The following is a 27017-nucleotide window of genomic DNA, read 5'->3' as shown; positions in this document are numbered from 1 at the left end:
CTTGCTCCAAATGTTTGTCTCTAGTTTTGCCTTGAATCTGTAAGTTTGTTTCCAGCAATCAACCATCCGTTGGCTAAAGTCAAACTTGTACACATCTGTCCTACAACTGTCTTTCCTCAATTTTAATTTATGCCCTCTCAGGTGATTATTCTGAGAAAGAGAGAAGAATCCCATCAGCATTGAGATTATTCAAACCATTCAAGGCGTAATACACCTCAATCATATCACCTCGGCAGGTGTCTAGTTTCCAGACACTGTAATTTGCAAAATTTAAGCCTTTCTTCATAAGAGCAACCTTTGTCTCAATTCACTAATTTTGTTGCCACTTCTCTGTACTCGTTCCAACAGTTCTACATCCTTCTTAAAATAAGACCTCCAGACCTGTATTATACAGTACTCAAGGTGTGGCCTGACCATTTCCTTATACAAGGGGATAATCACCTCCTTATCCCTGCTAGAAAAATTCCTTTATATCATTGACAAGACAACATTAGCTACTCTTGCACACTGTCTGCACTTCGATCAGAAAACTTCATATCTGCCTGAACAATTACCCCCAGGTCCTTTTCGTTCTCTACCACTGTCAGTGTAGTACCACACAGTTGGTACGTTACTCTGGGGTTACTGCTTCCATATGCAGTACTTTATATTTGTCAATGTTAAACTTCAGTTGCCCCTCTCAGCCCATCTGCTCAACTTTTTTAGATCCTGTTGCAGCAACGTGCTTGTCATTAGTGCCGTTAACAACTCTGCCGACCTTCGTATCTTCTGCACACTTGGACATTAAGCCTGATATATCATTATCATTAATGAATACAGAAAACAACAATGGACCCAACATTGAATCCTGGGAGTTCGGTGTTGGGTCCATTGTTGTTGTAAGAACATTAGTCCACAAAGTGCAGTGGACAATAATTACCACTCTCTGTCTTCCCCACTCAACCATCCATTTATCCATAGCAGCAATATGCCTCGAATGCCACACTGCTTCAATTTGTGCAGCAGTCTTCGTTGGTCAACCATATAAAAAACCTTTCCAAGATCCAAATATATGATATCAAAATTATTCTTTGCATCCAGTTCCTTTGTGACTACATCATATTATCCAATCAAATTGTTCAGACAAGACTTCCTCTTAACAAACGTATGCTATATCCGAGCTATAACTGAACTCTTGTCTAGATAATCCTGCAGTGCTTCTTTAACCAGTGCCTCCATTAATTTTCCTGGAACAGAAGTTAAACTAACATGTCTATAATTACCTGTGTCTCCCTTTGATCCTCCTTTGTGGATTGGTTGTCACATTTGCACATCTCCAGTCCATGGTTACCTCCCCTGAGTCCAAGGAAGCTCTTTTAATTATGGCTAAGGGTTTGCTTACTTCTTTAGCTGCCTCCTTTATATAGATTACTTCCACCCCAGGTGCCTTCCTTATGTTTATCTTCAACAATTTCTCCTCCACTTTACTATCAGTTATTACAAGATTATCTAGCATACTGCCAGAGTTTTAATACACCTCTGGCATTCCCCTCCCTGAATAACTCCTCATGTGTGAATGTAGATGCAAAATATTCATTTAGCTTCCTGAGCAGGATCATCAACAGTTGAATCATCAATATCAAGTGGACTAATCTGATTAATCCCCTTCCTTCTAGAGTTTATATAAGTAAAGAATTCTTTGCTGTTTTTCTTTGCATCTTTTGCCTAAGATTTCTTGTAATCTGCCTAACCTCCTTTGTGACTAAGTAAGTGTCACCAGCATTTACTGTTAATTTATATGTATCCCATGCCTTTTTATTCTCTGCCATATATCTCATTAGTTCATCTGACATCCATTAAGCATAAACCTTGAACAATATTTCTTAGTTGGTATGAAAAGCCTAGTAAATTCCAAGATTAATTCTTTGAATGCTTCCCATTTTGAATTTGCTGTTGGTAACATCATCTGTTGGTCCACCCTATAGAATTTAAATATTGTCTCAGACCACCCTAGTCACCTTTATGAAAGCAAAAACCCTTCCCTTTACCCCGATGGTAGTTATCTCTTTGAATAAATCCCACTTCAGCACACTGTCGACCACTGCCACCTAGTGGTTCCTTTATCTGCAGATTCTTAATGCATGAAGAATCAATACTGATAATCAGATCAAGAGTATTACTCCTTCTAGTTGCCTCCCAGACATGCTGCTGTAGAAAACTATCGTTCAATTAATCCACAAAATCCTTGCTCGTGTGTGAGTGATCAACCCACAAATTCCAGTAAATCTCTGGGAACTTAAAATCTCCCATTATAAGACACCGATTTACTGGCCCACTCTATTTCTCTACACAACTGCTCATTATGCCCATCAGATTCATTAGGCCTATAACACACACCTACTCTCATTTTCCTTTTCCAGTGCGTATGTCACACTAAACATACGCAACATTGCATTGTCGCACAACATCAATTGGATGCACTTTCTTAGATTTTATGTTTCTTAACTAACAGCGTAACCCCTCCTCGTTTCCTGTCCTGTCTATCCTTTCTGTACACATTGTACTCCCCAAATTACAATTCTGCACTGCTTATGTCTGTGTGACACCATGTCTCTGATATCCCAATAATATCTGCCCTTGATGTCTTGACCAGCACTTCAAGCTCATCAAATTTATTAACTACACCCCTAGCATTCATGTACATGCAAGTATACATGCACCTGTTTCTACTCTTAGATACCCTAACACAGTCCATTTATTTACTTGTTCCACTATGACTCCCAGCAGTCCTGGAAATTCCCATTGCCTTGATTTCCAGGCTGCTGCTCAATTGCATTTCAATAATAGCAGTGCAAGAATCACTTTCACCACTGCCAGCAGCTACTGTTAATCTATTAGTCCACGTATCTTCCCAAGCTAGCAGTTTTCTGACCCACCTAAAGCTGCCTCAATAGCATCAGCAAATATTCTTGCACCCTTTCTATTTAAGTGTATCCCATCCCTGTAGAAGCAGTCTCTCTTGTTAACAAGCACAGACCAGGCTGAGAAAAATTCTATCCCTTGATCCTTGCACACACTCTACAGGGCCGAATTGATCGACAAGGCTCTAATCATATACTCCCTCCTATCATGTCTGGGCAGAATTGCAGACACTTTCAAATTCAACCATAACTCACGGCAGGAGCAGCAGTGTGTAGCATACGCTTCTTGATTAGACCGGGGTTCGAGCCCGTGACCACCAAATACGGAGGATGCGGAAAGGTCAGGGAATGACAACCGCATATCCCTGGAGCAATATGGCCTTAGTTGCTAATGCTCCTAAAAACCAAATAACAAACATAATTCACGGCTTTTTTGAACATTGACCTGTACTTGTTAAGTAATTCTGTCTGTCTCCTACTCTTAATATCATTAGTGCCAATGTGTACAACAATATCACCCTTTGTGCCCTTAAAAGATGATATATGCTCTACAACGTCATCAACTTTTGCTCCTGGCAGACATACCCTGGTTCTGTTCCATCTGTTCTTTTTGCACAATATGTTCCCCGTTTCTGTGACAAATATGAGTGACCGACAACAACTAGTTCATTTGGGACCAGCACATTCTGCCTTTGGGGTTGCCGCTGTGTTACGTGATGTTCAAGTGCAAGCCTCTGGCATTTGATGTGGGCAGTTGAGAGCTTGATGGGACCCTCAATTTAAATCCTTCGAGGGCATCCACCCTGTCCGTCAGGCTCTCATATAGGCCCATAAGAACGTTGAGTTGGAACCTGATTTTCCTCACACTCCTTACATCGCATGTGGCGCCTCCGTAGCAAGGTGGGCAGCAGCAGCAGTGCGTAGCACACGCTTCCTGATTAGACCTGGGTTCGAGCCCATGACCACCAAATATGGAGGATGTGGAAAGGTCAGGGAATGACTACCACATATACCTGGAGCAATGTGGCCTTAGTTGCTAATGCTCCTAAAAACCAAATAACAAACATCACACACACACACACACACACACACACACACACACACACACACACAGAAACATTCTCCTTGGCAATATAATGTCACTTTCCTGATTGATACACAAACATCAAACAAGCAGTGCATTTCAAAAGGCTGTGATTCAGAGAACAATTGCCCTCCTCATTTCTCCCCTGAGCCACAGCTCTCCCATTAGTTTGAGCCTTTTGCTTTGCTACTCTGGTCTGAGTCATGATTTCTATTCAATTTCAAATAAAATTCCAATACAAAATATAACCCTAAACTTATATCCCAATGCAGTTATAACACTACATATATATGTATTTCAGTATTGAATTTTATCTCCAAGTTACGTTATATGACTTTCTTAATCTCCTGTCAAGTTATATGCATTAATTTTTAATTTTATGTTTGTGAAAGCTAGATCGTTATATGTATTTAGTTAAAAACGTGCAATTTAATTGACAATGAAATTTAATAAGATTAGTAAATTTTACTGATTGATTGATACTACTGTACTCACTATCTAGTTTTCCATTAAACCTTAAGCTATCTAGTTCAGGGTATACAAGGCGCCTCCGTAGCCAGGTGGGAAGAAGCAGCAGTGTGTAACGCACGCTTCTTGATTAGACCGGGGTTCGATCCCGTCACCACCAAATACGGGGATGCGGAAAGATCAGGGAATGATCACCGCATATTCCCGGAGCAATATGGCCTTAGTTGCTAATGCTCCTAAAAACCAAATAACAAACAAACATAACAATCAGGGTATACATTGTATCGTATAACAATGACGGCAAGTTACGAATGGTAAATCTAAGGACATGAAGTATTAATTACTTTCAAAATCACGCTATCTAAATTCAAAATAAACCACAGAACTTAACTAGGTCTATAAGCTACGTATAAAAAATAATTTAATCTAACAGTTAAGTCAATAAACCGGCTAAATATAATTAAAAACTTAGCATTCTTGCGAGCTGCAAAACTTGTTCAACATGTGGATTAGATACCCTTACCGATACTAAGTAATAACCTACAAAATCTCAAGTTCAAATTAAACTAAAGTATTGTGCAATCCTTCTACTAGGAATATAAAGCAACTCTAGAAAATAAATTAATATGCCAATTTAAGTCAATAAAAAAAGCAGAAATTTAAGAAAACTTCTCTATTAGCTGGAGCCGTAAAAACTTTGCCTGTTCATGTGTACTCTCGTATCCAAATAATTACAGACCTGTTAGCTTAACTTCTGTTCCAGGGGAAGTTAATGGAGGCACTGGTTAAAGAAGCACTGCAGGATCAATGACAATACTTCACTTATAGATCGGACACAGCATCACTTATAGATCGGTCCACTCGATATCTTGTCTGACCAATTTGATTGGATACTATGATGTGGTCACAAAGGAACTGGAAGCAGGGAATAACTTTGATATCATATATTTGGATTGATGCTTCAGTAGTGTTTGGAGACAAGGGAGGTTTTGCAACTCCTTTATTTACTGTGATGCAGTAAAAACGGAACTGGATGTGAAAAGTAATTCTGACATCATATACTTAGTTTTCAGAAAGTATTTCAAGGAGATCTGATGGAAGTGTTTAAGGCCTGGTTTTTCACATGTATCAAACCAAGACGTTCACCTGATTGTTAAGGCTTTTAAGTCTTCCTAGTCACCAAAAACATCCTTGGATCAGGAAAGGACCCTATTAATTGGAAATATGCAAATGTCTTTACTATTCACTAAGGGGAATCAAAGGGTGAAGTGAGTAACTAGGAATATAATGGATTCAGTGGGTAAAGGAATACACTTATATGGAAATCACAGCATGGATTTGTTAAGGGAAAATTTTGTCTAACCAGTCTGATTAGTTACTGTGATGCAGTAAAAAAGGAACTGGATGTTAAAAGTAATTCTGACATCATATATTTAGGTTTCAGAAACTTTTTGACAGTTCCCATATGAAAGGCTGCTGTGCAAAAGGGAGCAGCGTGAAATTGGGGACAGGTTGCTGATATGGACAAAGGAATGGTTGAGTGGCAAAAGACAGAGGGTGGTTATAAATAAGCTCTGCTCTTTTTGGACTAATGTTATTAGTGGAGTCCCTTGGTGTTCAGTTTTCATTATTTTCACTATTTGTTAACAGTATTCACTAGTTTCACTATTTATTAACAGTATTCACTGGTTTCACTATTTATTAACAGTATTCACTGGTTTCACTATTTATTAACAGTATTGATGAAGGCATTTAAGCTTGTGGGCTAATTTTTGCGGATAATACAAAGGTTGGCAGGGTGATTAATGACAAGAATCAAGGCATACTACTGTAATAAGGCCTAGAAAAATTGGTAACATTGATAAATGCAAGGTACTACATATGGGCTGCAATAATTCCAGAATAAGGTATAGGCCTAAATGGACGTTAGATGAACTGATGTGACTCGTGGCAGAGAAGAAAGGTGCACAGGATGCATATAAATTATTGGATAACACAGAAGCTTATGGTAGAAATAAACTAGTCTGTAACTATGTACAAGTTAGTGCAAATGCATCATATTAGTACACAGCTAAACTCTGAATAGCAAATTTTTGCAAAGGCAGCATGGTTTAAGTTATGCAACTAGTCTGTATTCAAGTCACAAAGGAGGTCAGGCAAGTGAAAGCAGGTTACAAGAAATCTTTGGCAAAGGATGCAAAGAAAAACAGCAAAGACTTCTCTACTTATGTTAACACTAGAAGAAAGAGGATGAATCACATTGGTCCACTCGATATCAATGGTTTGACTGTTGATGATCCTGCTCAGGTTGCTGACAAACTAAATGAGTATTTTGCATCTACATTCATACATAATGAATTCTTTAGGGAAGAGGATGCCAGAAGTTTATCAAGCTCTAACAGGGAGCTAAATCATTTTGTAATAACTATCAGAAAGCCAAAGAGAAATTTTTGAAGTTAAACCTAAGAAATGCACCAGGAGTGGATGGAATTTATCCAGTTATATTAAGGGAGGCAGTGAAGGAAGTAAACAAACCGTTAGCCATAATTATGAGAGCAACCTTGAATTCAGGGGAGGTCCCCATGAACTGGAGATGTGCAAATATATCCCTAATTCACAAAGAGGGATCAAAGGGGGCCACAAGTAATTACAGACCGGTTAAACTTCTGTTCCAGGAAAATTAATGGAGTCACTGGTAAAAGAAGTAATGCAGGATCATCTAGACAAGGCAGCAATTACATTTCAAACAAGATTTGACCAATTTGATTGGTTACTGTGATGTGGCCACAAAGGAACTGGATGCAAAAACTAATTTTGATGGTATATACTTTGATTCCAGGAAAGCTTTTGATGCTGTTGCACCTGAAAGACTTCTGTACGAATTGGAGCATTGTGGCATTAAGGGCATGTTGCTGCTATGGATAAAGGGATGGTTCAGTGTGAGAAGACAGAGAGTGGTAATCAATGGACATTGTTCTTTGTGGATTAATATTATTAGGGGAGTCCCCCTCCACAAGTGACTCCAGTAATAATAGTGGTTTGGTGTTGCACCATTGTTGTTTCTATATTTATCAATGATATTGATGACAGCACATCAACTTAATATTGAGGCTTGCAGATGATACCAAACTCCGGGCTGGAAAATGAAAAAGCCCTAGGAGTGCAGTCAGCTATGCAGACAGGCTGCTAGGACAGTTCATGGGGGTTTTTCAGTATTGCTAGCAAGGATAAGGACGTGATTATCCAATTGTATAAGGCAGCAGTCAGGCCACATCTTGAGTACTGCATGCATGTTTGGAGGCCTCATTTTATGAGGGATGTGGAGCTGCTGGAACAAGTACAGAGAACTGCAACAAAATCGGTGAGCAGAACAAAAGGGTACCCTTACCAAGAAAGGCTCCAGTTCTGCAAATTGCATCATCTGAAGACTAGGCACTTGTGAGGTGATCTGATTGAAGTGTTTAAGGCAATGGATTGAGCAAGCTCAGCACTGATGGGATTCTTTTGTTTACTGAGACCATGCACTCATGCGGGGGCATAAATTCAAATTGAGGAAGGATGGTTGCAGAATAGATGTGCAGAAGTTTGCTTTTAGCAAGCAGGTGGTTGATTAGCATTAGTATTAGTAGAGGCATATGATGCAAGAAAGCAAGCTTATGCAGCATCAGCCAAAAAAAAAACAAAAAAAAAACACCCACCCATTTCACCCCACTGTTCGTTCCAAGTATCTGTCCAGCTCAGCCTTAAATTTATTTAGGCTATAAGCTTCCACAACAAAGGATGGAAGTCTGTTCCACCAACCAATCACCCACTGGCTAAAGGCAAACTTCGGCGCATCTTATCCTACATCTGTCTTTTCTTAATTTGAATTTATTCCCTCTCAAATGATTATTCTGAGCACAAGGAAGAATTCCATTAGCATTGAGCATGCTCAAACCATTCAAGGCTTTACACACCTCAATCAGATCACTTCACAGGTGCCTAGTCTCCAGACGCTGTAATTTGCAAAAGTTAAGCCTTTCTTCGTAAGAGCAACCCTTTGTTCCATTCACTAATTTTGTTGCCCTTCTCTGTATTCATTCCAACAGCTCTACATCCTTCTTAAAATGAGGCCTCCAGACCTGTATACAGTACTCAAGGTGTAGCCTGACCATTAAGTTATAAAAGGGGATAATCACCTCCTTATCCCTGCTAGAAAAATTCCTGTATGTCATTGACAAGACACTATGAGCTACTCTTGCAGACCATCTGCACTGCTCAGAAAACTTCATATCTGCCTGCACAATTACCCCAGGTCCTTTTCGTTCTCTACCACAGTCAGTGTAGTGACACAGAGTTGATACATCACTCTGGGGTTGCTGCTTCCCATATGTAGTACTTTACATTTGTCAATGTTAAACTTCAGTTGCCACCTCTCAGCCCATCTGCTCAACTTTTGCAGCAGCGTACTGTCATTAGTGTCCTTAACAACCTTGCCAACCTTCGTATCGTCTGCAAACTTGTACATTAAGCTTGATATACTATCATCAATATCATTTATAAATACAGAAAACAACAATGGACCCAATACTGAACCCTGGGGGACTCCACTAATAACATTAGTCCACTATGAGCAGTGTCCATTGATTGCCAATGTCTGTCTTCTCCCACTCAACCATCCCTTCATCCATAGCAGCAATTTGCCTCCAATGACACACTGCTCCAATTTGTGCAGCAGTCTTCCATGTGCAACAGTATCAAAAGCCTTTCTAAGATCCAAATATATGATATCAAAGTTATTCCCTGCATCCAGTTCCTTTGTGACTACATCATAGTATCCAATCAAATTGGTCAAGCAAGACTTTCCCTTAACAAAACCATGCAGTGTCCGAGCTATAACTGAAATCTTGTCTAGATGATCCTGCAGTGCTTCTTTAACCAGTGCCTCCATTAATTTTCCTGGAACAGAAGTTAAACTAACAGGTCTATAATTACTTGTGTTGCTCTTTGATCCTCCTTTGTGAATTGGGGTAACATTTGTACATCTCCGGTCCCTGGGTACCTCCCCTGAGTCCAAAGAAGCTCTCATAATTATGGCTAAGGGTTTGCTTACTTCCTTTGCTGCCTCCTTTAATATAACTGGATAGATCCTGTCCACCCCAGGTGCCTTTTTTATGTTTACCTTCAACAATTTCTCCGCCACTTTCCTCTCAGTTATTACAAAATCATCTTGCTCACTGCCAGAGTTTAACTCACCTCTGGCATTCCCCACCCTGAATAACTCCTCATGGGTGGATGTAGATGCAAAATACTCATTTAGTTTTTTAGCCACCTGAGCAGGATCATCAACAGTTGAATCATCAATATCTAGTGGATCAATCTGATTCATCCCTTTCCTTCTAGAGTTTACATAGGTAAAGAACTCCTTGTTCTTTTTTTTTTTTTTCCCTTCCTTTGCCAAGGATTTCTCATAATCTGCCTTTGCCTGTCTAATCTCCTTTGTGACTTGGTTACAGACCAGCTTATATCTATCATAGGCTTCCATGTCACCCATTAATTTATATGTATCCCATGCATTTTTCTTCACTGCCATATGTCTCATTAGTTCATCTGACATCCATTTAGGCCTAAACCTTGAGCAATATTTCTTAGTTGGTATGTAAAGCCTAGTAGCTTCCAAGATAAATTCTTTGAATGCTTCCCATTTTGAATTTGCTGTTGGTACCATCATCAGTTGGTCCACCCTATAGAATTGAAATACAGTAAACTCCCGCTATTCGCGGTCGCTGATTTAACATAAAATGAAACTTAAAAAAATGTGAATTTTAAAGCACCGTGAACATTTTCCGCCATAAAAAAACATGAGCATGGCTAAAATGATCTTTCCCGGTCAAAACAGTGCTCAGTGGGTGGGGGGAGAGGGGTGACAAAATTGCGAGCGTGGATGTTTCTCGCTAATCCTTGTTCAGTATGTGTTATGCACTTGCCATGGAAGGTTTCGTTGTTTGTTTTTAATTTATATGCTTTTAAAATTGAATAAATTTATCAATTTATAAATTGATATTCTTACAAAATTGATAAATCTACCATTTTGCAGTGTAAAACAGACTTTTTAGAGTGTGTTAACGGAAGAAAGTGACTTTATTTGGACAAGTTCTTTCTAACCCGTACAAAAATATGGCTACAAATAACAAGGGAAATGTGAATGTGAAATTATCAAAGAAGGTGATGACATTGGCAAAAAAAATTTAGTTATTAGACAAAATTTCTAATGGTGAAAGTGTCTTCTCAGTGGCAAAACATTATAAAATCAATGAGTCAACGGTACGATCAATCAAGAAATCGGAAGGAAAAATCCGCCATAGTGTCCGTGAAAGCGCGCTAATTGCTTCAAAAATTTCCTCTGTAACTCGTGATGTTAAATTAGAAAAAATGGAAAAGTTTTAAATCTGTGATTAGAAGACCGAACTCAAAATAAAATTTTGTTAAGTTCACTCATTATTCGTAAAAAGACAAAACTCCTTTATCAACACTTTAGCGAAACTGGTGATAGCACTGGCGGGATAAGTTTTTTAGCTAGCAAAGGCGCTGGTTTGAAAGATTTGTTTGAAATTTCTAATAAATATTAAATTTAATATTAAACTGTTTCTTATTTTCATTTCGATGCTATATGCTTGCATTTCACTATGTACTGTCTATGTACATAGTCATATTATGAAGGTACATATAATACATACATAGACAAAATTTTAGACTAGTTTTTCTTATATATTTCATACTTTGGAACGGAACCCCTTTATTACTATAGGAGCCATAACTCAGTATTCGCGTTTTCGGTATTCGCGGGGGGAACGTAACCCCTGCGAATAGCGGTGTTTACTGTACTGTCTCAGACCTCCATAGTCGCCTTTATAAAAGCAAAAACCCTTCCCTTTACCCCTGATGGTAGTTACCTCTTTGAGTAAATCCCACTTCAGCACACTGTGGTCACTGCCACCTAGTGGTTCCTTTATCTGCAGATTCTTAATGCATGAAGAATCACTACTGATAATCAGATCAAGAGTATTACTCCCTCTAGTTGCCTCCCGAACATGCTGATGTAGAAAACAATCATCCAATAAATCCACAAAAGCCTTGCTAATGTGTGAGTGACCAACCCACAAATTCCAGTCAATATCTGGGAAATTAAAATCTCCCATTATAAGACTCTCTGATTTACTGGTCCACTCTATTTCCCTGTACAGTTTCTTATTATACTCATTAGAGTTATTAGGCCTATAACACACTCCTATCAATTTTGATCTCCCAATGCTTATGTCACACCAAACTGACTTGACGCTGCACTGTCCAGCGATGTCACTGGTTCCACTTCCTTGGATTTTATGTGTTTCTTAACTAATAGTATAACCCTTCCTCCCTTCCTATCTTGTCTTTCCTTCCTGTACACATTGTACTCTACAAATTCCAGTTCTGCATTTTTTACATCTGTGTGACTCCACATCTCTGATATCCCAACAATATCTGCCTTTGATGTTTTGCAATACCTCAAATTCATCAAATTTATTTACTAAACTCCTAGCATTGGTGTACATGCAAGTGTACATGCACCTGTTCCTATTCTTAGCTACCATAACACAACCAATGTGTTTACTTGTACCGCAATGACTCCCAGCAGGCTCTGAAATACCCTGCATCTTGTTTTCCAGGCTGCTGCTCATTATAGAAGCAGTGCAAGAATCATTTTCACCTCTGCTGGTGGCTACTGTTAATCTATTAGTCCTTGTATTCCCCCCCCCCCCCCAAAGCTAGCAGTTTTCCATCCCATCTAACACTGCCTCAATAGCATCAGCAAATATTCTATGGAACGAACTTCCAGTTGTTGTGGAAGTTGATAGTTTAAATAAATTCAAGGAAGAACTAGAAACTATTGGAGGGAATGAATAGGTGGGGAAATTGGAGGTGTATTTTTTTTTTTGCTGATACTGTATAAGCTTGTTTTCCACTGCTAATGTTGACATACCAATTGGGTGGTGCCAAACAAAGGGATACTTGTACAGTCTGAGATAAAGTTTTCTGAGCAGTACAGACAGCCTGCTAGGATAGATCATGAGATTCTGTCAATGCTGTGCAGGAATTTTGTCAGCAAGGACAAGGAGGTGATTTTCCCATTGTATAAAAGCTGTGGTTAGGCTGCACCTTGAGTATTGCATAAAGGTTGGAAGTCCTCATTTTAGGAGGTGGTGTTTAAGAGTTCACATGGATTGAATAAAGTAAATGCTGATGCATCCTTATTCTTCCTCAGACAACACACATGGCAGTATAAACTTTAATTGATAAAGGATGGTTATGGATAGATGTGCAAAAATTTGGTGTCACCCAAAGCGTGATTTATTATTGGTAAAAACTTTTATCTAATGGTGCGAAAGTGGTTAGTTTAAATTGAAAGCAAAATTAAATTATTATTGGGATAGACAGAGAGGAGGTGAATAGTTTTTTTTTTTTTTTTTTGTGATGATGCTAAATTTGCTTCATTGCATCATTTGCCACTATTAATAACTAAAACTTCCTTTTAATTTTGTTCATGGCCAAACTTTTTAACAAAAGAATCATTGATACAGATTGAAATGTGAACCAGTAATGAAAGAAAAATAAAATTCACATTGACATCACTTTAATAGATATTTTTATCTTAAAATTTAAGTCACTAGTGTTATGAGAGAAGAAAGTGGTGAGAGAAGTTACATCTTGGTGTCCTTTTTCACTAAGTTGATGCACCACATGCATGCATGCATGCATCCTGTTTCATTGGATGCTATTGCCAATGCAGGGTTCAAAATCCTTGATCACTCCTTTTATTCTCCATTACCTGGCTTTTGGTGACTTCCTCTTTCTAAAACTGTATGAGAATGTTATGGATAAAGATTTCACTAGAATGAAGAGTTGATTTGCACTGTAATAGATTGAATTGGAAAGTGCTCGGATTTTTTTATGCAGTAAAAAGGACTCACGATTCAGAAAAGTGCATTGCAGTTGGGAGTGTGAGGGTTGTGATGAATACTAAAGTGAAAACTTTTTTAAGAGCCATATTTTCTCACAGCAGTTCTGTGAATTTTTTGTTCCAGTGTGTTATTTGCCATCTGTTGTAATCTGATCTAATGTTTTAATATTTTCATGTCGTTAAACTCAATACCAGTGATTGTCCCCTTGTATAAGGCAGTGGTCAGGCCACACCACGAGTACTGTATATAGGTCTTGAGGCCTCATTTTATAAAAAAATTTAGAGCTGCTTAAATGAGTACAGAACAGGGCAACAAGATTGGTGAGTGGAACAAAGGATTGGTGTTACCTGGAAAGGCTTAAGTTTTGCAAATTGTAGCTTCTGGAGACTAGGCACCTGCAAGGTGATCTAATTGAGGTGTGTATGAGGCTTTGAATTGATTGAGCAAGCTCAATGCTAATGGAATTCTTCCTTCCTCTTGCTCTGATTACTCACCTGAGGGAGCATAAATTCAAATTGAGAAAAGACAATTGTAGAATAGATGTGCAGAAATTTGTCTTTAGCCAATGGGTGGTTGATAGTTGGAACAAACGTCCATCTGTTGTAGTGGAGGTCAGCAGTTTAAATAAGTTCAAGGCAGAACTGGACAAACATTTGGAGTGAATGGATGGGTGAAATGGGAAGGTTTTTTTTTTTTTTTGGGCTGATGCTATATAAGCTTGCTTTCTTGCATCATATGCCTCTACTAATACCATCACCAACAACAGCAACTTTTAATATTTAATGCCTATCATCTCATGTTTCTATGTATTACAGAGGCAAGAAAAGAACTAAATAAGAGTTGGCCCATGCCACCAAAGATCTATAGCATTCAGAACATTAAGGGATATGGTTGTTTAAGTATGATTGATCTTCACTGCTATGAATTAGCTTGTATTTAGTTCGTTCTTTTCATAAGGGGAAAAAAAAAAATATCCTTTATTCTCAAGAGAGGAGGGGCCAGAAGAGTTTACATAATTATGACTGCATACATATTGGGTTACTAAGGAAAGCAAGGTTTTGCCATCAGGTTCACAATGAACCATGCATTTTTGTGGCTTCAGTTCTTTCAAGAAAGGCTTCAGTTCTACGAATTGCAGTATCTGGAAACTAGGCACTTGTAAGGTGATCCGATTGAGGTGTTTAAGATTTTGAATGGCTTGAGAGAACTCAGTGCTGATGGGATTCTTCCTCTTGTTCATACTATGCATATGGTGGGACATAAATGCAAATTGAGGAGGGATGGTTGCAGTATAGATGTGTGGAAGTTTGCCTTCAGCCAACGGGTGATTGATTGTTGGAACATGCTTTCATCCATTGTTTTGGCAGTGGATAATTTGAATAAATTCAAGGAATTAGAAAAACTATTGGAATGGATGGATAGTTGAAATGGATTTTTTTTTTTTTTTGGCTGATGCTCTATAAGCTTGCTTTCCTGCATCATTTGCCACTACTAATACAAATACATTAATTGTAATAATAATAAAATTCCACTATGTTCCACAGTACAATCAAACTTGGTTATACATCATTGAGGGATCAAGATATTATTATTGTTATAAGTGTTGCTAACCATTAATCTCAGTATTCTATGTGTTTATTAGTGGGGTGTTATTTTTAGTTTGAGAGAGAAGTTGCAGTATGATAGCATCCCGTTCTTACTGAAGAAACTTGTGCTGAGGAAACAGATACATTGTCAGTTGAAGAATTTGTAATGGATGTTTATGGAAAATTAGTAGAATTTTATCCCGAGAAGTGAATTCACAGAATCATTGAATTAATTGTTGGATGTTGTTGAGTGGTGAAGTAGCGTGTGATTTGAACTGATGTGACTGCTAAATATGGTTGATGATAATATTTTTGTCAAATAACTAGATTCTCTGACCTATATGGCCATGCTCGAGCATAAACAATTTGTGTTTAGTTTCTCTCTCTTTTTTTTAAACTGGTATCACAAGAGCTTTTATGTTCAGATGAGGAAAGAACTAGTGATACAATAGATTACTAGTTGAAATACTGGTGGTGAATGAATAATATGTTTCACACATTCTAAAATATATTCTGCTTGTCAGTTTGCTGGAAAGTTTGACATTATAGCAAAGGTATGCAATTTTGAAATGACACTGTAACTAAGATTTAATGGCATAGTTTATATGGAGGTTTTTTAACTGACTTAATTGTGATGCCATAGTTGAGTTCTCATTTCTTTAGTTGCCTTAACTAAGTTTAGCAATTTAATGATATTAAGTATAGGAAAATTGTGTGGCAATAAGTATTGGAATATGATGAATAAAATGTGTGCAACTTTTTGTTATAACAAATACTTGAAACCACATTGTATATATAATAAATATATATATATTTATTATTTATTTTTTTCGATTTTTTTGCAAAAATATATCTTTTATTTGAAAAGAAAGAAGCATGAAATAAAGCAAATGAGTGAATTACCAATCTTCTCTGCTGTTTGAATGCATTCTTGTAGTATAATCTAGGTTTTTTTTTTTTTTTTTTTTTTTAATAATAATATTTGATGCAAGATGTGCCATATACAGCCATGTTTTTGACCTATGCATCTGAAACATTATAAAACTTACTAATTATTTACAGAACTTGCATGTAATTCTTCATCGGGTGGAATGGTAATGGCTTCTTACTTTTCATCGTCCTTGACATCAGCAGATCTAACCTTTTCACTATTGTTTATTATTTACAGTTCTCACTTTTGTGAGTTTTACTAACAATTTAATCATTGTTGATGCAGTTGTTCTTTTATGTAACATTTACATCCATGATTCCCCATTGGAAGTATGGTGGATGGAGGCTAGAGACAATTATATAACAAAAGAAATTTACTTAATTATATGTAACCCTGTTTTTTCATTACAAATTATGAACTAGTTTGTCAGTTTTTTAGTCAGTTATCACATTGTCCTATTTGTTGCATTATGCTTAGTCTTATTTTAGATATTCATTGTATGAATCTCTGCTCAGCCTTTAGTGACTAAAAAGAGAATATACTGAATTTATAAATTAATGAAAATTCTGATTAACAAAAGCTTATGGAATTACTTAAAATTTAGATAATAAATTCATTTCATAAAGATGTTATAGTTAATGTTAATGACTTTAAATATTGTGTTGTCAGATATCCCGTAGCCAGCCACAGTCATCTACTAACACATCTACTGTACAGTCATCAGCACCACCACAGGGACAGTCACAGCAAAAACAGCCACCTCAAACAGTACAAGGTTCCTCAGCTTCTACTGTAACTGTAACGCAGGTTGCAGTTGTTGCCCACTCTCCACAATCACAACAAGCTGATAGTGTTGTCCAGGCATCAACAGCTACCGGAACATCACAGTTTATTGCAGTTGCAGGTAAACTTTACTGCTAATTGAAAAGACATTCACTTATAGTAATGGCATGCTGCAAAAGACATCCTAATATTGGCTGCTGAATAAATCATTAGTCAGAGCAGCAGCCAGTATTTCACTGGATATTTTACGCACTACCCTATATAATGGCCTGATAGATCGAATGACTGTACTTGAACTGGAATATGGAACTCACTGTTAGTTTCATGTTTATATTTTATGACTGTAACTATATTTTTTCATTTTCAGTAGTATTGATATTTGTTTTTTTTTTAAATAATATTATAGATAAAAGTCAAATGCTAAGCAAATCACTGCTAGAAAACTTCGGCAGTTTTATTTAAATGGTTTTGACTGAGATTTTCAGAAAGTGCTTTAATCTGTGGTCCAGTGTTATTAGAAGAGGTCAAGGATGTTTTTAAGCATAATAGAGTGTTTAATAGTTTTTACTTTGAAAACTTAATAATAGCAGCATGAAAATTCAACAGATAGCAGTTTTGAAAATTCAAAGAAGTGATTGCACCTGTTATTAACCTCAGTTCTGATTATCTTAGCATCTGACTTATGCAAGGGTTAATGGCAGTGTGGCATATTTAATAAACAGTGTTTTACAAAAGTCCTAATATTATTATTTAGAACCACTGGTAGGAGGATGCTTTAATGGCAAAATACCTTGATGTTTATCAGAAGTTATTTGGTTGCAAGATCTTATCTAGTTGTATGTGTTTGCATTGTGATTTCATTATTTGTTGTGTGTTGTTTGTTATACAGCCTATTCTGCAGAAAAACCAATTATTCTACACAATGTTCTTGAAGATATTATTACATTCTGATGGCAGACATAGAAGGTCTTAAGACAAATTATGGTTCTGTCCCTAAAACATCAAAAGCAAACCATATGTTCAGTGGGAGTGTGCAGTGTTTTTAAGATACTGTAAGCATTTCAGATGGTCCTTGATCTGAATGACCTTAAACATCTAGTTATTAGATTATAAATACATCAGATATTTTAGGAAATGTGTGAGCAGCCAGCACTGATCTATTTGCAGAGTTGCCCAAGATGCAAGAATTCTGGTTTGTGTATGCTAAACAGGCATAAATTTCATCCTTCCCTACGCATTAGCATTAGTAGAGGTACACGATGCAAGAAAGCAAGCTTATACAGCATCAACCAAAAAAAAAAAAAATTCCCATTTTACTGATCCATTCATTCCAAATGTTTGTCTCGTTCTGCCTTGAATTTATTTAAGCTATCAACTTCCACAACAATAGATGGAAGTTTGTTCAGCAATCAACTAGATGTGCAGATGAATAGATGTGCAGATGTTAACCTTTCCTGCTGGAAAGTTTAACATCTGCACATCTATTCCACAACTGTGTTTCCTCAGTTTGAATCCGTGCCCCCCTCAGGTTTGTAATCTGAGTAAGAGGAAGAATACCATCAGCATTAAGCCTGCTCAATCCATTCAAGGCCTTATACACATCAATCAGAGATCGCCTTGCAGGTGCCTAGTCTCCAGAAGCTGCAATTTGTAGAACTTAAGCCTTTCTTCATAAGAGCAACCCTTTGTTCCCTTCACCAGTGTTGATACCCTTCTCTGTACTCGCTCTAGCAACTCTACATCCTTCCTAAAATGAGGCTTCCAGACATGTATGCAATACTCAAGGTGTGGCCTGACCATTGCCTTATACAAGGGGATAATCACCTCCTTATTCCTGCTTGCAAAATTCCTGTATATCATTGACAAGACCTCATGACCTAATCTAGCAGCCTGTCTGCTCTGCTCATAAAACTTCATATCTGACTGCATAATTACCCCACAGGTCCCTTTCATTTTTCACTACCCTGAGTGTAACACCACATAGTTGATACATTTCTCTGGGATTACTGCTACCCATATGCAGTACTTTGCATTTGTCAATGTTAAACTTCAGTTTCCCCTTCTCAGCCCAACTACCCAACTTTTCCAGATCCTGTTGCAGCAGCATACTGTTATTAACAACCCTGCCAACCTTTGTATCATCTGCAAACTTTGACATTAAGCTTGATATACCTTCATCAATATCTTTGATAAATATACAAAACAACAATGGGCCCAACACCAAACCATGAGGGACACCACTAATGACATTAGTTCACGTAGAGCAGTATCCATTGATCACCACTCTCTGTCCACTTAACTATCCTTTTATCCATTGTAGCAACTTGCCCTTAATGCTATACTGCTCCAAGTATATGATATCAAAATTATTTTTTACATCCAGTTCCTTGACAAACCCATGCTGTGTCTGAATTATTACTGCTGTTTTGTGTAGATGATCCTGCAATGCTTCTTTAACCAGTGACTCAGTTATTTTCCCTGAACAGAGGTGAAACTAACAGGTCTGTAATTACTCGTGTCACCCTTTGATCCCCCTTTGTGAATTGGAGATAAATTTGCACAGCTCCAGTCTGTGGGGACTTGCCCCGTGTCCAAGGATACTCTTATAATTAAGGCTAAGGGTTTGCTTACTTCCTCTGCTGCCGCCTCTAATAAAACTGGATAGATCCCTTCCACCCCAAGTGCTTTTCTTATGTTTAACATCCACAATTTCTCCCCCACTTTGCTCTCCAATATTGCAAAATATTTAACTCCTTGTTAGAGTTTGATTAACATCTGGTCCTCTGCTCCTTGAATAACTCCTCATGTGTGAAGGTAGATGCAAAATACTCATTTAGTTTGGCATCTATCTGAGGATGATCATCTGCAGTCAAACTATTGATATCAAATGGCCAATCTGATTCATTCCCCTTCCTTTTAGAATTTATATAAGTAAAGAAGTCTTTGCTGTTTTCTTTGCATCCTTTGCCAAGTATTTTTCATAATCTGCCTTCGCTTCCCTGACCTCCTTTGTGACTTGATTAGAGACTAGCTTGTATCTACCATAGGCTTCTGTGTCACCTGACAATTTATGTGCATCCCATGCATTTTTCTTCTCTGCCACGAGTCTCATTAGTTCATTCCAAAATTACTTCCTCAAAATTACAACAGCAAATTCTAAATGGGAACATTTAGAATTTGCTTTTGGTAACATCATCAGTTGGCATCACTGTATAGAACCTAAAAAATCTCCGAGACCACTGTAGTCACCTTTACAAAAGCAAAAACCTTTTCCTTTACCCCTGATGGTAGTTACATCTTTAAGTAAATCCCACATCAGTACACTGTGAACACTGCCACCTAGTGGTTCCTTTATTTGTAAATTCTTAATTCATGAATAATCACTGCTGATAATCAGATCAAGAGTGATACTTCCTCTTGTTGCATCCCTCTCTAAAATGCTGCTATAGAAAACAATCATCCAATAACTCCCCAAAAGTCTTGCTAGTGTGCAAGTGACCAACTCCCAAGTTCCAGTCTATATCTGGGAAGTTAAAATCCCCCATTATAAGACATTGATTTACTGGCCCACTCTTATTTCTGTGTATAATTGTTCATTGTTCTCATCAGAGTCATTAGGCCTATAACAAACTCCTACCCTCAATTTTGATCTCCCAATGCTTATGTCACACCAAACTGACTTGACATTGCACCGTCCATCTATGTCAACTGGATGCACTTCCTTAGATTTAATGTGTTTCTTATCTAACAGCATAAACCCTCCTCCCTTCCTATCCTTTCTGTACACATTGCACTCCCCAAATTCCAATTCTGCATCCCTTATATCTGAGTGGCACCAAGTCTCTGATATCCCAGCAATATCTGCCTTGGATGCATTAATCATCATTTCAAATTCATCAAATTTATTTACTATACTCCTTGCATTGGTATACATGCACCTCTTCTTATGCTTAGTTACTCTAACACAGCCCATGTATTTACTTTTTTCATGACACCCAACAGTTCCTGAAATTCCTAGCAACTGGCTTTCCAGGCTGCTGCTCATTCCAATAGAAGCAGTGCAAGAATCATTTCCACCTCTGCCTGTGGCTACTGTTAATCTATTAGTCTGTGAATTCCCCCCCCCCCAAGCTAACATTGTCTCAATAGTATCAGGAAATATTTTTGTATCCTTTCTATTTAAGTGTATCCCAGGCACCTGCGTAGCCAGGTGGCAGGAGCGGCAGTGCATAGCACACGCTTCTTGATTAGACCGGGGTTCGAGCCCGTGACCACCAAATACGGAGGATGCGGAAAGGTCAGGGAATAACCACCGCATATCCGGGAGCAATATGTCCTTAGTTGCTAATGCTCCTAAAAACCAAATAACAACAACAACAAGTGTATCCCATCCCTGTAGAAGCAGTCTCTCCTGTAAACAAGCACAGACCATGTTGAAAAAAATTCTAAAATCCACGGCTGAATTGATTGACAAAGCTCTCATCATATACTCCCTCTTATTGTGTCTGGGCAGGATTCCAAACACTTTCAAATTTAACCCTAACTTGCGACTTTTTTTCAGCATTGACCTGTACTTGCTTAGTAAATCCACAGATCTACACTTAATGTCATCAGTTCCAATGTGTACAACAATATCACCTTTTGTGCCTTTAAAAGATATCTGCTCTGCAACATCATCAACTTTTGCCCCTGGCAGACAATTCTGACCGATTTCTGAAAGTGGTAGACCTAAACCAGGTTCATTCAGCACTGTTTGACTGTTGAACAAAATCTGCTTAGACTTGAAGCATGCAAATAACTCAATTGTGTTGTTAATGATGATCCCTCCTTTCTCAATTTGATCATGGAGTGTTTTGAATACTGCTACAAACAAAATGACAAAGCATTGAATATTGATCAACATTTCCCTCCAAAGTTTTTGATTTTTGGAAATGAAAAGTTTCCAAAAATTTGAAACTAAAGTGATGTTGATCACTTTCTTTGATAGCTGTTTGTTCTTTGGTTTTTAGGAGCATTGGCAACTAAGGCCATATTGCTCCTGGATATGCGGTGGTCATTCCCTGACCTTTCCACATCCTCCGTATTTGGTGGTGACGGGCTCGAACCCTGGTCTAATCAAGAAGCGTGTGCTACGCACTTTTGCTCCTTCCCACCTGGCTACGGAGACGCCATTCTTCTTTGATAGCATGGGAATTGTTCACAATGAATATGTTTCACCAAGAACATATTCATTATGAATTTGTGGAAGGCATTAAATGAGGACCACTATGTACAAATTTTGGTTATTTGTTTTTTTTTTTTTAGGAGCATTAGCAACTAATGCCATATTGCTCCGGGGATAAGTGGTGGTCATTCCCTGACTTTTCTGCATCCTCTGTATTTGGTGTTCACGGGCACGAACCCCAGTCTAATCAAGAAGCGTGTGCTACGCACTGCTGCTTTTGCCCATCTGGCTACGTAGCCAGGTGGCTAAAAGCAGCTCCCCACAAAGCCAGGTGGGCAAAAGTCCCCACAATGGCCAGGTGGCCACAAATCCAAAATTTGTGGGGAGCTGCCCAGGTGGGCAGCTCCCCACAAATTTTGGATTGATGTTCTTGATGAACTAAGTGTTTCTGCTTTAGTCTGAAGGTGAGAAGGTCAGCTTTATCTTTTCAGGGAGCTAGATCTCTAGCAAAATCATTCAACTCATCATGGGTAAGTAGCTCTGGCTGCAATGTCTCTTTTTTGGGTGTGTACTCAGGATTGGCTCAAGTTCTCAGGTCTCTGTCAATTACACCTTCATTGCATTCCATTTTGTTTTCTGAAGAATCTAGTCCATGTTGTGCAGATACCAGAATTGGCATTGTCATCATGAGGAATTGGTCTCATTGCTGAATCTAGGTTAGGATAAACATTCTTGTGCTTATTCTTTGCTGAGAATCCAGTTGCATCCCTATTACAAAAGTAGCAATTACTATTGTAGTCTTTTGGCTCTGTCCATGACTTTTTTGCTCAACTATTCATGTAATTTATTTGAACAAGCCGTGCAAGTAATGTGGTTCTCATGTCTTATTCTGGTCACCTAGAGCAGTGATCTCCAAACTTTTTGGTCGCTCACCCTTATTTTACTTAAAAGGACTAGCATTGCACCCTGGAATTAAAAATTAAATTTATAAGTTTAATATATTTTTTTAATTTATAAATAATTTACATGGTATGTATTATATCTAGAATCACATATACTGTATAAAATCACATATAATTTGAAAAGATCACAATCTAATTTGATGCAAAAATACAAAACAAAATGAAATTGAAATTAAAGTACAAAGTGGTATAAATCAAATCAAATCAACAGCACTTTTTAGTGGGAACAATGTGCTTGAATATTTTTCATTATTGCTGTATATCTTGCTTTCATAATTTGGGACATAACTACCTGAAGATCTGGTTCCAAGTTAACTTTATTTCTAAATGTGGTTTTAATAATAGTCATTGTAGAGAAAGTCACCTCACATAGGTAACTTGATCCAAATGGAAGGATTGCATCTCTAGCTCTGTATACGAAATCAGGATACTCATTTTCAAACCCATCCAGACATTATGCAATGGTTTTTTGTGAAATTCAGCTCATGAATTTCCATCTTCCCTAATGTCAATCAGCTGTTCTTGGGCAGTGATCACCAGGTGTTGAATCTTTGTGGTTTCAACAAATGGACTCAAAACCCATTGATATTCTTCATTTGACATATTTCCAAACAAATTTGAGAATTCTGTTTTCAATTTTTGTAAGTGCCCAAGTATAGTTGTTTTTATTAGTGATATATCAAATTGTTTCCGACAGAAAAATCACTTAACGATGGAAACATTTCCAAACATCTTTTTTCTAACCACTCTCTTCAGAGTGTGAGTTTTTTTCTAAAAGCAGTTACCTTCACTTGCACATCCTTAAAACATTGCCTTTACCTTGGAGAGATAGATTAAGTGTGTTCACTTTTTTGAAAATGTCTGCAAGGTAACACACTACTGACAACCACTTGTCACAAAAAAAAAAAAAAAAAAAATCGGCCCATTTGCAACCTCTCTCTTTTTCTAAAAGAGAAATCCGTAACTCATCTTTGAGTTCAGCAACTCTTGAGAACTTTACCGTGCGATAACCAACGTACCTCTATGTGTTATAAAAGATTTTCATGGTAACTCCCCATCTCATTACAAAGTATTTTGAAAACTCTATTACTCCAAGGCTTTTTTTAAATAAAATTAACCACATTAATTACATCTTGCAGCACTTTATCTATTTTGGGTTCCAGCCTTTTTGCTGCAATAGCTTGCTATGGATGATACAGTGAATGAATTTCATGTGTGGTGCTATCTCAAGAACTTTGCCCTTAAATCCTTTTTTTGTTCCAATCAAAGCAGACGCTCCATCACTAGTAATACTCAAACAGTTTTTCCACAAAATTTTGTTTTTGAAGAAATTATCCACTGTTGAGAATATATCATCTCCAGTACACCTTTCTTTGAGTGGCTCACAAAAAAGCAATTCTTCTTGTATTTCGTTATCAAAATGGAATCTAACAAATATGAAAAGCTGAGACATGTTAGCGGCATCTGTACTTTCATCCAACTGCAGAGCAAATTTTCCACTCAGAGTTATTTGTTCTATTATCTGCTTCTTTAAATCTTCTGCAATAGTTTCTATTCGTCTTCCAACAGTATTTGCCAACAACGGAATTAACTTAAGTTTGTCAGCGTACTCTTTACCACGTATGATTTCCACCATTCTTACTGCAGCAGGCAGAACTAGGGTTTCACCAGTGGTGTGTGGCGTCTTCTCTTTTGTAGTAAGGTAGGAAATCTTAAGAGATGCTTGCAAACATTCGTCATTAATTTTTGTAAAGTTTTGCAAAATGGTGGTCTGATTATTGCATGACTTTAAATTTTGTTGAAAAAATTGTACAGGTTTCTCTTCATGCTCTGGGTGCTTAGTTTTTAAATGTCTTGTCAATCTTGATGGCTTCATGCTATCATTAGCTAATATCTCAAGAAAGAGTACACATTTGGGATATGGTTCTTTGTTGATGATGATAAATGTAAAACCAAATTTTAAAAAGTCTTCTTGATAATTTTGAATTTTCTTAGAAAGGTTCTTATTCAAAATTAAGTCAGCATCGTCCTTAGTTTGCAATGTGGTTGATGATGTGCTCGTACTAGGAGAAATTTTAGTCTCAGTTATGTTCTTGTTGGTTGTTTGCAGAAGTATCAATTGGAGGTTTCTTTGCACCTATTTTAATAAGCCAGCTGTCAATTTTGTAACAGTGTCTAATGAGAAATAAATTTAATTAGTGAATTAACGTGTTATAAGCTGAATTGGGAAAGATACTTATTAAAAGTATTTTAAATACGAGATACAAGATACGTTTTTCAAATATATTTTAAAATACTAAGTGCAAAAACTATTTTCCAAAAGTATTTTAAAAACTTGTTAAGGGTTTTAAATACTTAAAAGTATTTAAAAATACTTAAAACACCAGTGGGTTGCTGCAGCTAATTATCATTGGACATTGCGACCCACGGGTGTCTCGTGCTATGAGTCTTGTATTCAGTTTTGGCATTAAGTGCCTAGTGTTTAAGCATTTTATTGGATTTACCCATCCTCCATATATATTTATCTACCAAGTGTCAGCCCAGGATCAATATTTTTTATTTATTGAGGTTTTTGTGGAGTATATAAAATCATAGTAGTTGGAATAGAAAAAGGAACCAATAGTTGACAGTTTTATTACAAATATAATTATTTTTGTTTACAGTGAATTATGTTGAAGCATTCTAGACACAAAGCAGGTTGATTTTCACAATCTTGACAAAATGTTTTAACTTTTTTTGCCTTCTGGTCTGCTTCTTACTTTCCTTCTTTTTCAGAAATTTTCTTGTAACACTCCCTGCAACGGTTCCTAATTTCCTTGCTTGACCTTCCATTTTACAAAATGTATGAATTCTGCCAAGTGCCTTTGTTACTTTTGTAGTAGTCTCGCTATTCAATAAACTGTATATTATACTTTCTAGGAATTGAAGGATGGATAGATGATTATTAGTCCCAAATTTACTCTGTACCACACATGCATTGACTGGCATGGGAGTACCAAAGATGATCTCCATTGCAGCTTTTTTATACCATTTTATGGTTTTACTCAGGCTACTATAATATGATGCCATTTGGTCAGATATATCCACTTCCTTCTTTGCTTGATTGTAGCTGATAATAACATCGGGTTTCTTGATTTTTTCTCCCTTTCTATTGTTCTTTCCTGTCTCAATAATTTTACACTGATGAGTTTTGCATGTTGTTAACATCATTACTGGTCTTTTATCAATCCATTTCATGATTTTCAGTCCTTTGTTTTTCTCAAGAGTGATTATGTCTCTGTTTCATTTTTTTCCTGTAATATTCCTTGATATTCCTTTTTGATTGCTTCTTAGAGTCCCGCAGAGAAAGGTTTTCTTTTCTAATAACTCTTGCGCTAGAGGGAAACTGGTGTAAAAATTATCCGAATAAAGAACACGTCCTTCATTGAGCATATTAGTCACCAGTTTCATTGAGATGGCATGGGAATGTCCTTTACCTTCCACTGAATCACCCTTTCTGGTATAAATAGAGATTTCATGAGTATATCCCTCGGACAAACATAATTTATAAAATTTGATCCCATATTTATGAGATTTGTTAGGGATATACTGGCAAAAGAGTAGCCTTCCATGCCAAGGGATCAAACTTTCATCAATGACCATGTTTTTTCCTGGCTTTACACACTTTGAAAATCTTATTGGCTTTTTCTAATAAAATTCTGATTTTTTTGAGATGATCTTGTCTATTGGCATTTTAATTGTCAGAGAAATGCCAATATTTCAGCAGAATTAGGAAACAATCTCTACTCATAGATTTCCTAATAAGATTATTCAAGTATAAATCTTTTTTTAACCAGTATAATCTTATATCTGGGACATGAACAATTCCTATTATCAATAATATTCCAAGACATTTTTCCATTTCTGGTTCAGTGGTTGGTCTCCAATCAGCTTTTTTATTTTTGGGTGTTCGTATATTACTAGCTGCTGATGACAAACAGTACTGTGCATATCTGTTGGTTTCAGTCACCATCATCTGAAGGATATCGTCTGTTAGAAACAGTTTGTAGATGTGGTAAGGTTGGTTCAAATCAACATCAACAAGGATTTTAGCATCTTTATTATATTCATTAATTGAAATTTTAGTTTTTCCTACCTCTTGCCAAATAACATTCTCAAACT

The 27017-nt window shown here is 37.2% G+C and overlaps 1 protein-coding gene across 5 annotated transcripts in view; it reads left to right on the top strand.

Annotated features, from left to right (window-relative positions):
* The window catches only part of LOC150086088 (DNA-binding protein RFX2-like), a 483547-nt gene that overhangs the window by 168232 nt on the left and 288298 nt on the right, over positions 1 to 27017 (top strand). For all 5 annotated transcript variants that reach the window (XM_090374368.1, XM_090374370.1, XM_090374371.1 and 2 more), the window contains exon 5: positions 16617 to 16851. In XM_090374368.1, coding sequence (XP_090230494.1) covers positions 16617 to 16851 — 235 coding nt within the window. The remainder of the gene's footprint in view (positions 1 to 16616; positions 16852 to 27017) is intronic.

Source organism: Mastigoproctus giganteus, chromosome 5 (assembly GCF_048544385.1).
Source record: "Mastigoproctus giganteus isolate SK-2022 chromosome 5, ASM4854438v1, whole genome shotgun sequence".
Classification (NCBI taxonomy): domain Eukaryota; kingdom Metazoa; phylum Arthropoda; class Arachnida; order Uropygi; family Thelyphonidae; genus Mastigoproctus; species Mastigoproctus giganteus.
The sequence above is the reverse complement of the archived record's forward strand: the minus strand, read 5'-3'. Positions and strand labels throughout refer to the sequence as shown.